Raw genomic sequence first — 12,699 nt, 5'->3', positions numbered from 1 at the left:
TAAAATGTCTTTGGAAACATTTTTATATTCCCAACCATTTTATTAATAGGGAAATGTATATTTTTCAGGTTTTCCCTGTAAATGATGAACCACCAGTTATGAAGGACAATCTTTTACCTACCATATATTGTGTAGAAGGTAACGAAGTAGTGATTTCCACGGATTACATCTATGCTGTTGATGCAGACAGTGATGATTTGAAGCTGATGTTCATGATTGCCCGTCAGCCTCGTTGGGGTATTGTCCTGAAGGCTGGAATCACTGTCGATAGATTCTCCCAAAGGGATATACTTCAAGGCATTGTTATCTACAGACATACAGGTATGTATGCTACGTACAGAAAATGTACCTTATTTAAAATGAAATAGACATTTTAAAGAGGAGCTTCAGTCATATGTATGAAAATTAAAAGTCAGCAAAAACTGTAGCTACTGACTTTTAATAAACAGACAGTCACCTGTCCAGGGATTCAGGGCTGTCCTTACCCAGCTGTTTTTTTCACCGGTCTTCAGGCTCTGGTGATGGCACCTTAACTGTGGGCAGCCAGCTTGCATCTTCACAGCTGGCTGCCCATTGTGAAAGCGTAAGACACACTTTTTTTTGGGAATGGTCCTGCAGTCTTCTGCAGGGGTAGGAGAACGTCCGTTTGGATTATCTAGGTTATCCGAGCGGAAGTGGGAGCTGGTACCTGTCAAAACCAGATACCCGCTCCCCTACCCCAAACAAATGTGCCAAATATGTCAGAGATGGGGAAGAGGAGAGTGAAGAGCAGAACTTCCTCTTTTGGGTGAAGTCCTGCTTTAAGCTCCTAGCTAAGACCTCTTACTTTTGACAACCAGGGAAGCCTCTTCTAGCTTCATTACATTCATAAGGGCTCAGATTCTTCAGCTTTGGCAGTAAGCCCCATCCTCCATCCTCTTTTCCAGTGGTAACACATCAGTGGCCGATAAATGCAATATTATTGGATGGGAGAGTTGTGAGAGAGTGTGACTTGGATCCAGGGGCTGGACATAGCTTCAAAGTAGTATAGGGTTAGTAGAAAAATGCAACTAGATAGATAGATAGATAGATAGATAGATAGATAGATAGATAGATAGATAGATAGATAGATAGATAGATAGATAGATAGATAGATAGATAGATAGATAGATAGATTACGGTAGGTTTTTATGCCAAAGAAAGGTAATAACAAGAATGGCTGACAATTTCATTTTAAGAATTAATGTACACTTTGCATGTTTCAGTTCTGAAATGCTTATCATTTTTTCAATTATCAAAAACATTTCATTCTAACAGGTGGAGAAATTGGATTGGAGCCTTGCTTTGACACTATAACACTTGTTATTTCTGATGCCGAATTGGATGCAGACATAAAATGCTGTTTTAATACACATCATAACCCTTTACTGCCAAATCATGATTCCTTTCCTGTATATGACCTTAATATCACAGTTTTACCAGTAGATAACCAGGCACCATCTATTACAATAGGTAAGAAGATTTCATATTACATTTAGATACCAATAATAATCATTTATTTAACTGAATGTCCTTATCAGAATTTTTTTGGTAAAAAAGTCTAAACTACATTATATTACATTACTCAGACTGTGTGTAAACTTCTGATACCTCTTGATGTTGGCGATAATGTAAATATATGCTTTAATATGCCTCTGTAATTAAAAACTGCAAAAGCATAGATCGAATGGAAAAACTGAAAGTCAAGTTAAACCCATATATCTTTCAAGTTATGTTTGTGCTGTAGACAGTAACAAGATAGAACTCAGATAAACTGCAATGTTTCAATTGCTTAGTAGCATGCAATTAACCTTTTGCTAAGGATTACCATATTTGCAGAATATTAAAGCACAACTCTGTAATTTTATCTATAAATAGTGTCTAGCAATAATAAAAGACAAACTAGCAGCTATCACTATGCTGCCCCCCACAGACTCACAGCTTTGTGATCCAGGACCTAGTCTTGGACACCCAAAATCATGCAACCCATTATTTGAGAGGATGACGTAGGCAGTTCTCAGATTATAGCAAAGGGATAATTTTGCCTTATGTAAAACCATCACAGGAACCACAAAGTCACACTTTTCACCTCTCCATTTTTCTTTCTTTATTGAAATTCAGCTCCAGTTTTGCTATTAAAAAAACAATCCCCTCTAGGGGATCTATATACAGTACATTGTATGTATTTTAGAAAATCTTGAAAATCTTGTCAAAAATAAAAGTCTTTTTTTGTGGGGATGCCTAAAATGTGACTTGTATCTCTGAGCTTTCTCAGAGATTTCTTGGAAAAACAATAAATCAGGCAGGCAGGTAATGACATTTCTTGAGGCATTTTGTACACCAATGGTGTATGGAAAGCCTTGAGGTTACTGTACTGAAATAAAAAAAATTGACAGTTTCAGAAAATTACAGCAGTTGCAGTTTCAATAGAAAAGTATTTTTTGATTTAACAAATTGCTTATGTAACGATGACATATGTTATACAGTATATTTTTTTGTGTGAAAGTGACGTTTTTCTTTAAGCTACATGCAGAGAGTGGTATGTTCCACCCTTTCCGGCACACAGAGTTTGAGAGTTATGCCGCGTACACATGGTCGGATTTTCTGACGGGAAATGTTGGATGTGAGCTTGTTGGCTGAAAATCCAACCGTGTATATGCTCCATCGAACGTTTGTTGTCGAACTTTCTTCCAACAAATGTTGGCTAGCAGGTTCTCAAATTTTCCGCCAACAAAACTTTGTTGTCGGAAATTCCGATCGCGTGTACACGTCGCACAAAAGTTCACGCATGCTCGGAATCAAGCAGAAGGAGCCGCACTGGCTATTGAACTTCCTTTTTCTTGGCTCGTCGTACATCTTGTACGTCAACATCCCACATTCGTAATTGTTGGCCAACATTTGTCATGATGTCCCTTTGAGCATTTGGGATACTGTATGGATCAGATAATTAGAGAGGCGTAATTAAAGAGACCGAGGTGGCATAAGAAAAGGAGTGGTCATGGATAATATATGGAGGCACAATAGTCCTTAATGTATACTGGAAAGAAATTGTTTTTTTACAAATTATTTGCTTTGTTCTGGCACAGGTGATATATTTTCTGTTGATGAAGGCAAATTGAGCGCGTTTTCGGTAAACCACTTGCGTGCCAATGATCCCGACACAGACAATAACAATTTGAAATTCATTTTGGTATCACCTCCTCAGTTTGGCTACATTGAAAACATCCTTCCATCTCCAGGCTTTGAAAAAAGTAACATGGGAATAAGCATTGGTAAGTAACTGTAAAAATATTGTAGTTGGATGATAAAAAACATGAATTAGATCACAGGGAGATGCTTTTCACACTCCTGTTGCTGAAAAACCTTCTCCACAGTCACTTAGCAAGCTAGCCACAACCCAGAACTGCTGAAGGTTGTCTATCCCTGCTCTTGACTGATAAGGAACATTCAAAAAGAAAATAAAAGTAACTCTTTAATATGCACTTTCTTCTTAAATGATCACCACCATTTAACATATTGTATTGTTCCCAGAATAGACTTTTCACAGCATGTGGCATTATTTTATAAAGCTACAATGGAATTTTGTTATCTTTCCAGAAATGCTGCTACCTTATTTAAACATGGCACATTATGCAAAATATCTGTCAAAACTGAAATGTTGGAAGCTAGATTTTTATTCATCTGTAGCTGTGATGGTGAAAGTATGTATACACAGCAGATGGTATTAAAAAAGAACAAGCGCAAAAATAGCCTGCAGTCTAGCTTATAGAACTTAAGGTGCCAAGGAGATAACTGGTTTGCCTGTGGTCATGCGTGGACATAGTCTATCTGCTAGCATTTCTAATGTATGTTTCCTAAAGGCTTCTGTTGATAAACAAGCATGAATCCCCTTGACAATAACACATATTGCAGTCAAAAGGAAAGTTCCTTAAATTGATGGAAATTCATAAAAAAAATGTTATGTTTGCAAATAATCACATTTCCAAATATTCACCAGCTTTCGTTTTTGTTTTACCCCAGATGTATTTCTGCTGAAAGATATTATATCCCACAATGTGAATTATGTACAGTCAAGACATCAAAGAATGGAGCCAACAGCAGACCAGTTTGTGTTTTATGTCACTGATGGGAAACATCGCTCAGTGGAGAAGCCTTTTTACATTGTAATCAATCCAATAAATGATGAAGTTCCAGAGTTCATGGCCAGGAATATTACTGTAAGAAATGCCACACATTCCTGTGTGAGCTAGGTGACTTGTGATGTGAAGTTCTCATACTGAATACTATTTAGACTGCTATAAAGTGAGCCTGTGCTTTGCCCATGCACTACAAAACAACAGCATCATTTTATTAATGATAATAACGTTAATAACGTTTTCTATATAGCACCTTTAAAGGTAGCTTCTCAAAGTTTAGAGAAGATGACTCTCTAATGTTCTTTGGAAGTGAATTCAAGAGGTTTGGGGGATAGCAGGAGAAGGTTCTGTCTCCCATGGAGTGTAGGTGAGTGGAGGGGACACACAGAAGACCAGAATTTGACGAGCGGAGATTACGAGGGGGAGGGGGGGTAAGTTGATAAAAGTTCAGAGAGCCTTACAGGTGAGCAAGAGGATATTAAAGTCTATGAGAAAACTTGACGGAAGCCAGTGCAAGGACTTCAGGATAGGGGTAATAGGGTCACTTGTACCAGACTTAGTCAGGATTCTGGCTGCAGAATTTTGGACATATTGAAGTTGATTAATGGTCGCTTTAGGTACACCAGCGAGTAAATAATTGCAGTAGTCAAGTCGGGAGAACACAAATGTATGGATCAGTTTTTCAGCTACAGTGTATGATAGCATAGGAGGCAGCCAAGCAATGTTTCTCAAGTTAAAAAAATATGTTCTGACAACATTTTGTACATGTGGATCAAAGGTTAAATTTGATTTTTCAACTTAGAATGAAGCTCAAGTACAGTGCCATCTATAGATAAGCTAATAGGACTGGCCTTACACAATTGATGGGGGGTGCCAATAAGCATGACTTCTGTCCTGTCACAGTTTATTTGAAGGAAATTATTAATTTAGTACTAGCCCCCACAGCTACTTAAAATAAACTTTTCATCTGCAACTCTGATCTGGAGAAAATTACCTTGTACTTCGATGTATGCAGGAACATGTAACCTATACATGGGAAACAGGTGGATCAGAAGTAGCTACAGATAGATTCAAATACAAGGTTTTCTCAGAAAAGTGTGAAATGGTTTGCAGTGTAAATGTTTGTCTATAGATTGGACTTTTTTTCACCTGACTAACTATATAACTATGTAAGATTTGTATTTTTTACACAGAACATAGAAAATCAGATGGATAAAGTACCGTAGTTAGTTTAAATAATAAACATTTTTAAAAAGCTCTGTTACCATTTTGGTATCTAAAGGAGCTGCATTGCAATGCCAATTTTCTCTATTTTATTGAGAAAGTTCTTAATTACATGACTTACTAAAATGTTCTTAAATAATGTCATTATGGGATGGCCTGGATTTTTACCACAAGGCCTGCAAGCACCCAACTTTTGTCACCGTAGGTGACACCTTTTTGCTAGGATCACCTTATTTACAGGAGGCATTTGATTCTATTCCTGGTCATATACTGGCATAGAATATTGTGATAATGTTTAACTAGCTATAAAAGATGACCATTTTTGTTAGTGATAGAAACAAATTGTACAGTCAATCATTATACAGACAAAAGCTGTCTCGTTGTCATTGCCACCTATAGGCACATGTCTACTATGTTTAATGGTCAATCGAGTCCTGGGAATGGGTAAGGCTTTAATTAGTCCTTTTCAGATCTTTATAGGTTATTATTATTATTATACAGGATTTATATAGCATCAACAGTATGAGCAGCACTTTACAAATTGCAGTTGCAGTATATTTAAATACAAAAAGATAGGGAAGTAAGTAATACAACAGGTAATAACAGTGAGGCATGAGTTGATGGAGAAAGCTTTTAGCTGAAGGCAGAGCAGGCTTCCTTGAAACAATGAGTGGACAGATTAGGAGACAGGCAGACAGGTTGGGATAGGGAGTTCCAGAGGATGGAAAAGGCTCTGGAGAAATGAGTTTGGATATACCATCTGCACACTTAATGTCCTTGCTTGTGAAAAAATAAAAAGCTATTCCTTGACAAACTTTGGTGATCGAATTACATATCTGAACTTGTACTTGTGGGATGGCACCATACATTGATTCCAGCACCCAGGTAACAGTAGTTTAAATTATTGCATGATGTGCAAATGGAATCTTTCTTCATTAACACTTCTGCTTTATGATAATAGCATGTACTTGATTGCTCTAACAAGACATTAACTTATATCTGAACTCTATTTTTCTATTTAAAGGTAGAGGAAGGAGACATGCTAGAGTTAAATCCCTCCATAATTAATGTAGCAGACATGGATGTACCCCCAAATAAATTATTATTCAGTGTTACTGTGCAACCCAAGCATGGCATGATTTTGGAGAAAAAGGATGGTACTGACAGCAAAAACGAGTTACTTAAAACTCTAAAGAGTAATACACTTCCTATGATGCAGGATTTCTCCATGGACCACCTTAAAAATGGTAATTATCTAAAAATAAAAGAAAATTTTTTAAATTCATCTAATAGTGATATCCACAAAATGTTTATTGTGTTGGGGAAATACACTGAGCTGAGTATAGTGACATACTGACTTTGATTGCTACCTTTTACATTGCATCATTATCTATCAGAAATATGCTTGACTTAGGCCAGCCATAGTGGCCACATATAATTGTGTACATTGGATATCTTTTTTATTTGAATAGGTATGAAGTTAGTGTATGTACATGATGATTCAGAAAACCTTGCAGACAGTTTCACAATCAAGTTGTCAGATGGAAAACATGAAGTTGAGAGAACAATCTTTGTTACAGTCAATGGGATTAATGATGAAAAGCCAGTCTTGTCAAGGTAAGTTTAATGTAATTAATCATGTCCTATAAATTATGTCAACACCTTAATCATATTCCAAAAGAGGTCAGCAATGGCAGCTTCAATACCACTCCCTACATGTACACAGTTGAAATACATACATGCTAACTCTTCTGTCTGTCAAAAGATTGTTTTTCTGTTCAGCTAGTCTTGTGATGTGGGCATCTGTGCCAGATAACATACTGTAGATAGGTCCCTGTCTTCCACTGCATGTAAGTGTTACATCTCAGTACAGGGACCATTTCTCCTAAGGGCTGATTCACACTAGAACGTGTGTGATCCCGTGTGGTCCTGCGCGCTCTCTTTATGACAGCCCATTCATTTCAAAGCGCTGCCAAACATACCAGAATACTGAAAAAATAGTGCAATCAGTAATTTTTCAGATTGCACCACCCCAAACTGCATGGTACTGAGGTACCATGTGGTTGGGTGACTGCAAGCTTACAGCATTTGAGTTTGTGTGGCAATAATTGGCATCCACGCACCTCTCACAAGGGCAGCGCGTTCACGTTCAGTGCAGGAGACACGCATGGAACATGCCTTTCCTGCACAACCTTCCACGTTGAAGGCCTGAAGAAGAAACCATTGCTTTGAAACATGTTACCGCCCATCCTACGTCAGCATGCCAGCATGCCCTCCGTGTGACATCATGTCCGGCCTGGCGCCATCTTGCGTTCCATGCTAGTTACAGCGGCTATCGGCTGCTTCCTGCTTCCTTCCAACAAAACAGCCAGTGCTTGAGGCTGCCACTGCACCAGGACGGCTTGGAGAGGCTCCTAAACCGACAATTATACAAATTGTGCCTGTATTACTCATCGAGTTGCCATTTGTCTTCATTTATAATAAATTATTGATTTTAATGCTGCACTTAGTCCAGTGCCCCTCTGTTCCTGTCTTCATTTACAGAGTTATTTGCTTCACTCTAATGCCCCGTACACACGGTCGGATTTTCCGATGGAAAATGTCCGATAGGACCTTGTTGTCGGAAATTCCGACCGTGTGTGGGCTCCATCGGATTTTCCGACACACAAAGTTGGAGAGCAGGAGATAAAATTTTCCGACAACAAAATCCGTTGTCGGAAATTTCCGATCGTGTGTACACAAATCCGACGGACAAAGTGCCACGCATGCTCAGAATAAATAAAGAGATGAAAGCTATTGGCCACTGCCCCGTTTATAGTCCCGACGTACGTGTTTTACGTCACCGCGTTTAAAACGATCGGATGTTCCGACAACTTTGTCTGACCGTGTGTATGCAAGACAAGTTTGAGCCAACATCCGTCTGAAAAAATCCTAGGATTTTGTTGTCGGAATGTCCGAACAAAGTCCGACCGTGTGTACAGGGCATAAGGGTTCTGCCATCAAGTGCTGTCTGAAAACTTTTTTCTATGGACTCTTTTTATGGACTGATTCACTATACTATGATGTTTTAACGATTATGTGTTTGTTATATACAAGGATGTTGCCTGACCATCCTTTAATTGATGGATTTTTATATGGGACTGATTCATTATGCCATGGTGTTTTATTGGCATGTGCTCCTAATACACCCCTCTAGCACCACTATATACTTTTTTCCATTAAAACTGATAACCAAGTTTGGAATCCAAAAACAGATAAAAGGAGGCTAAAGCTAGCCATATACACTTAGATTTAAAGAGAAATCAATCAATCCCTCCATCCACATTACACAGGAATCTATGCTACCAGCTAATGTATTTGGACATTTGCAGCATCCGCAGCTGAATGAATACCCAATTAATGATTGCATCTCTTCTGAAGCAGTCATTGTCTGACCAACAATTTTCCACCTGGTTCCTTCGAATATTCAATTGACTTTTGTAAAGCCAGGTGGTGCTGAAAAAAACACCCACAGCTCATGGTCAGATATAGAGCAATACCACCCTGACTTCAAGGATATCAATTTAATTGCTAGGCTAATATTATAATGTGCCTTCCAAACATATAAGCAGAAGAATCCTACAAAGCATTTGTTAATGATTTATATTTTGTTTTCTAAAGGCACTGTGAAGTAGTACTAAGCATGGGTGAACATTACATTATTTCAAGTGCTGTACTGTCAGCAGAAGATAAAGATACGCCGCGAGAGCAAATTCACTATGTGATTGAAAGGATTCCAGATCAAGGACAACTTCAATTAAAGGCCTGTACAAGCTTTTTCAAGCTTGTTTAATTATGTTTTATTTTTCAGTTCTATATTATTTTATATTTATCTATGTTTAATTACTTTTCTTATTTAATGAGAGTTAGGGCAATACTCATTGATTCTCTTAAAGGACTACTCAAATCGACTTATTGTTTAATGGAGTTTATCAAATGAAAAAATAGTAAGTCCCTATCTATTTTCATATATAGCCTAATGCTTTCCAGCTTTTAATATGTTGAGATTTAAATCAGGACTGAAGGCAAATGGCTAAACACAACATATGCTTAATATTTTACCTGCCAAGGGATTTGTAATTCAGTAAAGCTAGCTTTGTGATTGGCCACCCTGCATAGGCAGAAAAATCACTCTATTTTTTCCTAGTTTAGCTTTACTGCTCCCTAGATCCCATAGCAGCGCAGAGTTGATAATGATTTTATTACTATAAGCATTTTGTTTTGAAACCAAAAAAATCATAAAATGTTGTTTTTCACATGGGTTGGTTTTTGGACTTACAACTGTAAATATATGTATATATACACTATATTACCAAAAGTATTGGGACACCTGCCTTTACATGCACATGAACTTTAGTGGCATCCCAGTCTTAGTCCGTAGGGTTCAATATTGCGTTGGCCCACCCTTTGCAGCTATAACAGCTTCAACTCTTCTGGGAAGGTTGTCCACAAAATTTAGGAGTGTGTCTATGGGAATGTTTCACCATTCTTCCAGAAGCGCATTTGTGAGGTCAGGCACTGATGTAGATAAGAAGGCCAGGCTCACAGTCTCCGCTCTAATTCATCCCAAAGGTAAGGTTCGGACTCTGTGCAGGCCAGTCAAGTTCCTCCACCCCAAATCTCTCATCCATGTCTTTATGGAGCTTGCTTTGTGCACTGGTCCAAATCATTTGGTGGAGGGGGGATTATGATGTGGGGTTGTTTTTCAGGGGTTGGGCTTGGCCCCTTAGTTCCAGTGAAGGGAAGTCTTAAGGCATCAGCATACCAAAACATTTTGAACAATTTCATGCTCCCAACCTTGTGGGAACAGTTTGAGGATGGCCCCTTACTGTTCCAACATGACTGCACACCAGTGCACAAAGCAAGGTGTATAAAGACATGGATGAGCGAGTTTGGGGTAGAGGAGCTTGAATGGCCTGCACAGAGTCCTGACCTTAACCCTATACAACACCTTTGGGATGAATTAGAGCTGAGACTGCGAGTCAGGCCTTCTTGTCCACATCAGTGCCTGGCCTCACAAATGCGCTACTGTAAGAATGGTGAAACATATCCATAGACACATTCCTAAACCTTGTGGACAGCCTTCCCAGAAGAGTTGAAGCTGTTATGGCTGCAAAGGAACCCTACAAATTAAGACTGGGATGCCATTAAAATTCATGTGCGTTTTAAAAAAAGGTGTCCCAATACTTTTTTGTAATATAGTGTGTATATATATATATATATATATATATATATATATATATTTGTAAACTTACATGTATGTTTTAGTTAGAGACGTATTTCCCTGGTCAGGCGTTCCTTACCCAACTCCAGAAAGGGTAAAACAACAGAGGATATAGTATATCCACTCCCTGTCCCACTTGTGGGGGAAAGGGTGCAACTGATACCTATAACCAGTCAAAAAATGAGTACAACCAAAATGAGATATTTTTATCTCATGAAATACAATTTGTAATGATTAAAGCAAACAGAGTAAGGAATTAGAAATCTTACTTGCGAGCAACAGATTTAGATCTGGTGAGGTTTTCATGGCTGATTCTTTGATAAACTAACTCCATGTGATCAAATAGAACCTGTGTTACAACTGGTTATACTGAATATGACATCCATTATCAAAGTGAACTTGGATTTTCTTTTGGAAAAATGCACCACAAATATCTGTGCAAAATTCCTGCTGGTACTTCCAAGTATGGGGTAACATCTAAAGCCTCGTACACAAGATCGGATTTTCCGACGGGAAATGTGTGATGACAGGCTGTTGGCGAAAAATCCGACCATTTGTACGCTCCATCATAGAATTGTTGGCCAACTTTCCGTGGACAAATGTTGAATGGTAGGTTTATAAATTTTCCACGGACAATGGTCTGTTGTCGGATTTTCCAAGCGTGTGTACACAAGTCCGTTGGACAAAAGTCCAAAGTACAAACACGCATGCTCGAAAGCAAGGACAAACCAAGTCTTGTAAACTAGGGTTCGTAATGGAGAATTAACATTTGTGACGCGGCAAATTATGAAATCTCCAAATGCAGCGCACATTCTCTTCTTCTTTAATGGAATAATAATGAAGCTGCTTTGCTGGTGATACTGATAGAGTTCTGCCAAACGTATTTTAAAAGGCTTTTATTTTCTAGTGATATCAAGAATAATATTTTTATGCTTGTTTTTTTTTTTTCTTTTTTTTGGGCAAGTTACCACAACACCATTATCCTGTACTTTTTAAGATCAAAGATACAACTATGTTGGTGTCCCTTGTTAATTTTACATTGTATTTTTTAAAATGTAACTGCCTACTCCCAAACTGTCATTTGAAGTAAAACACATAGCCAAGTATTATTCTCCACAATTTTTTTATTGTGCATTACAAAAAGAAAACAAATAAAATTAGACATGCTATCTGCCAATAGAACTTAACCAAAAAGTGCATTCCATGCATCCAAAAATATAGAAAATATACCAAATCAAATCATTATTCAACCAAAAAATAAAATAAAAGCCTCATGCATGTGTCCTGCTTCTTAATATAGGGGGGTCAACAATACCAAGAGTTGGAGCAGGGGTCCATCATCCAGAGATAATTCCGAAAATCATCCGGATTATTCTCCTGGAGCTCCCGCAGCAAAGGTATATGACATAATTGGTCACGATTAATAAAGCAACCAATTTTTGGTCCAAGAAATCCTCCTCCTCCTGTTCCTGGACTGGACTTGGGTCAAAGCAACAACTCCAAGGCCAATAATAAATAACACGTTATCTCCTTTGATTCCGCAACATGGCTGATTGATGAACGGGCGTTCAGAAAAGAACTGAAAAGAGCAAAATGAAAAGTGCAAAATGAAAAGCGCGAATCAACACTCACCGAACTTCTTCTAACATGAAATTAGCAGAAGGAGCCCAAAGGGTGGCGCTAAAGAGCTGAAAAACCACATAGTATGTCACTACGTTCGTGTTTGTTGCCCGACAATTCCTTGACGTTTGTATGCAAGACAAGTTCCTGGCCAACGCCCTTCGGAAAAAAGTCAAAGGTTTTGTCTGTGGAAAATCCAATCGTGTGTATGAGGCTTAACATTCCCCCTGTTTTTCACAGTGCTCTGTAACTGATCAGTCACTGGCAGGTCCCAAGAACTCCCATAGCCTTAATAAGTTTGGACTTTTGAAATATATAGCTTGTATAGGATTTTTTTTTTTGTGGCAGCGGGGATAACATTGAAAACGTAAGTAGTAATTTCCAGGTTTTCACCCAAACCTATTAATTTGTTTAACCTAGACATAATAAAAGTCAACT

At 38.2% G+C, this 12,699-nt stretch overlaps 1 protein-coding gene across 2 annotated transcripts in view; it reads left to right on the top strand.

Annotated features, from left to right (window-relative positions):
• FREM1 (FRAS1 related extracellular matrix 1) overlaps nucleotides 1-12,699 on the top strand; it is a 267,168-nt gene that overhangs the window by 135,562 nt on the left and 118,907 nt on the right. For both annotated transcript variants that reach the window (XM_073635658.1, XM_073635669.1), the window contains exons 16-22: nucleotides 69-321; nucleotides 1,297-1,491; nucleotides 3,105-3,290; nucleotides 4,039-4,235; nucleotides 6,403-6,625; nucleotides 6,851-6,995; nucleotides 9,039-9,182. In XM_073635658.1, coding sequence (XP_073491759.1) covers nucleotides 69-321; nucleotides 1,297-1,491; nucleotides 3,105-3,290; nucleotides 4,039-4,235; nucleotides 6,403-6,625; nucleotides 6,851-6,995; nucleotides 9,039-9,182 — 1,343 coding nt within the window. The remainder of the gene's footprint in view (nucleotides 1-68; nucleotides 322-1,296; nucleotides 1,492-3,104; nucleotides 3,291-4,038; nucleotides 4,236-6,402; nucleotides 6,626-6,850; nucleotides 6,996-9,038; nucleotides 9,183-12,699) is intronic.

The sequence above is a fragment of the Aquarana catesbeiana genome, linkage group LG01, assembly GCF_042186555.1.
Source record: "Aquarana catesbeiana isolate 2022-GZ linkage group LG01, ASM4218655v1, whole genome shotgun sequence".
Taxonomy (NCBI): Eukaryota; Metazoa; Chordata; class Amphibia; order Anura; family Ranidae; genus Aquarana; species Aquarana catesbeiana.
Note: the sequence above shows the minus strand (reverse complement) of the source record. Positions and strands in the feature narration are given on the sequence as shown.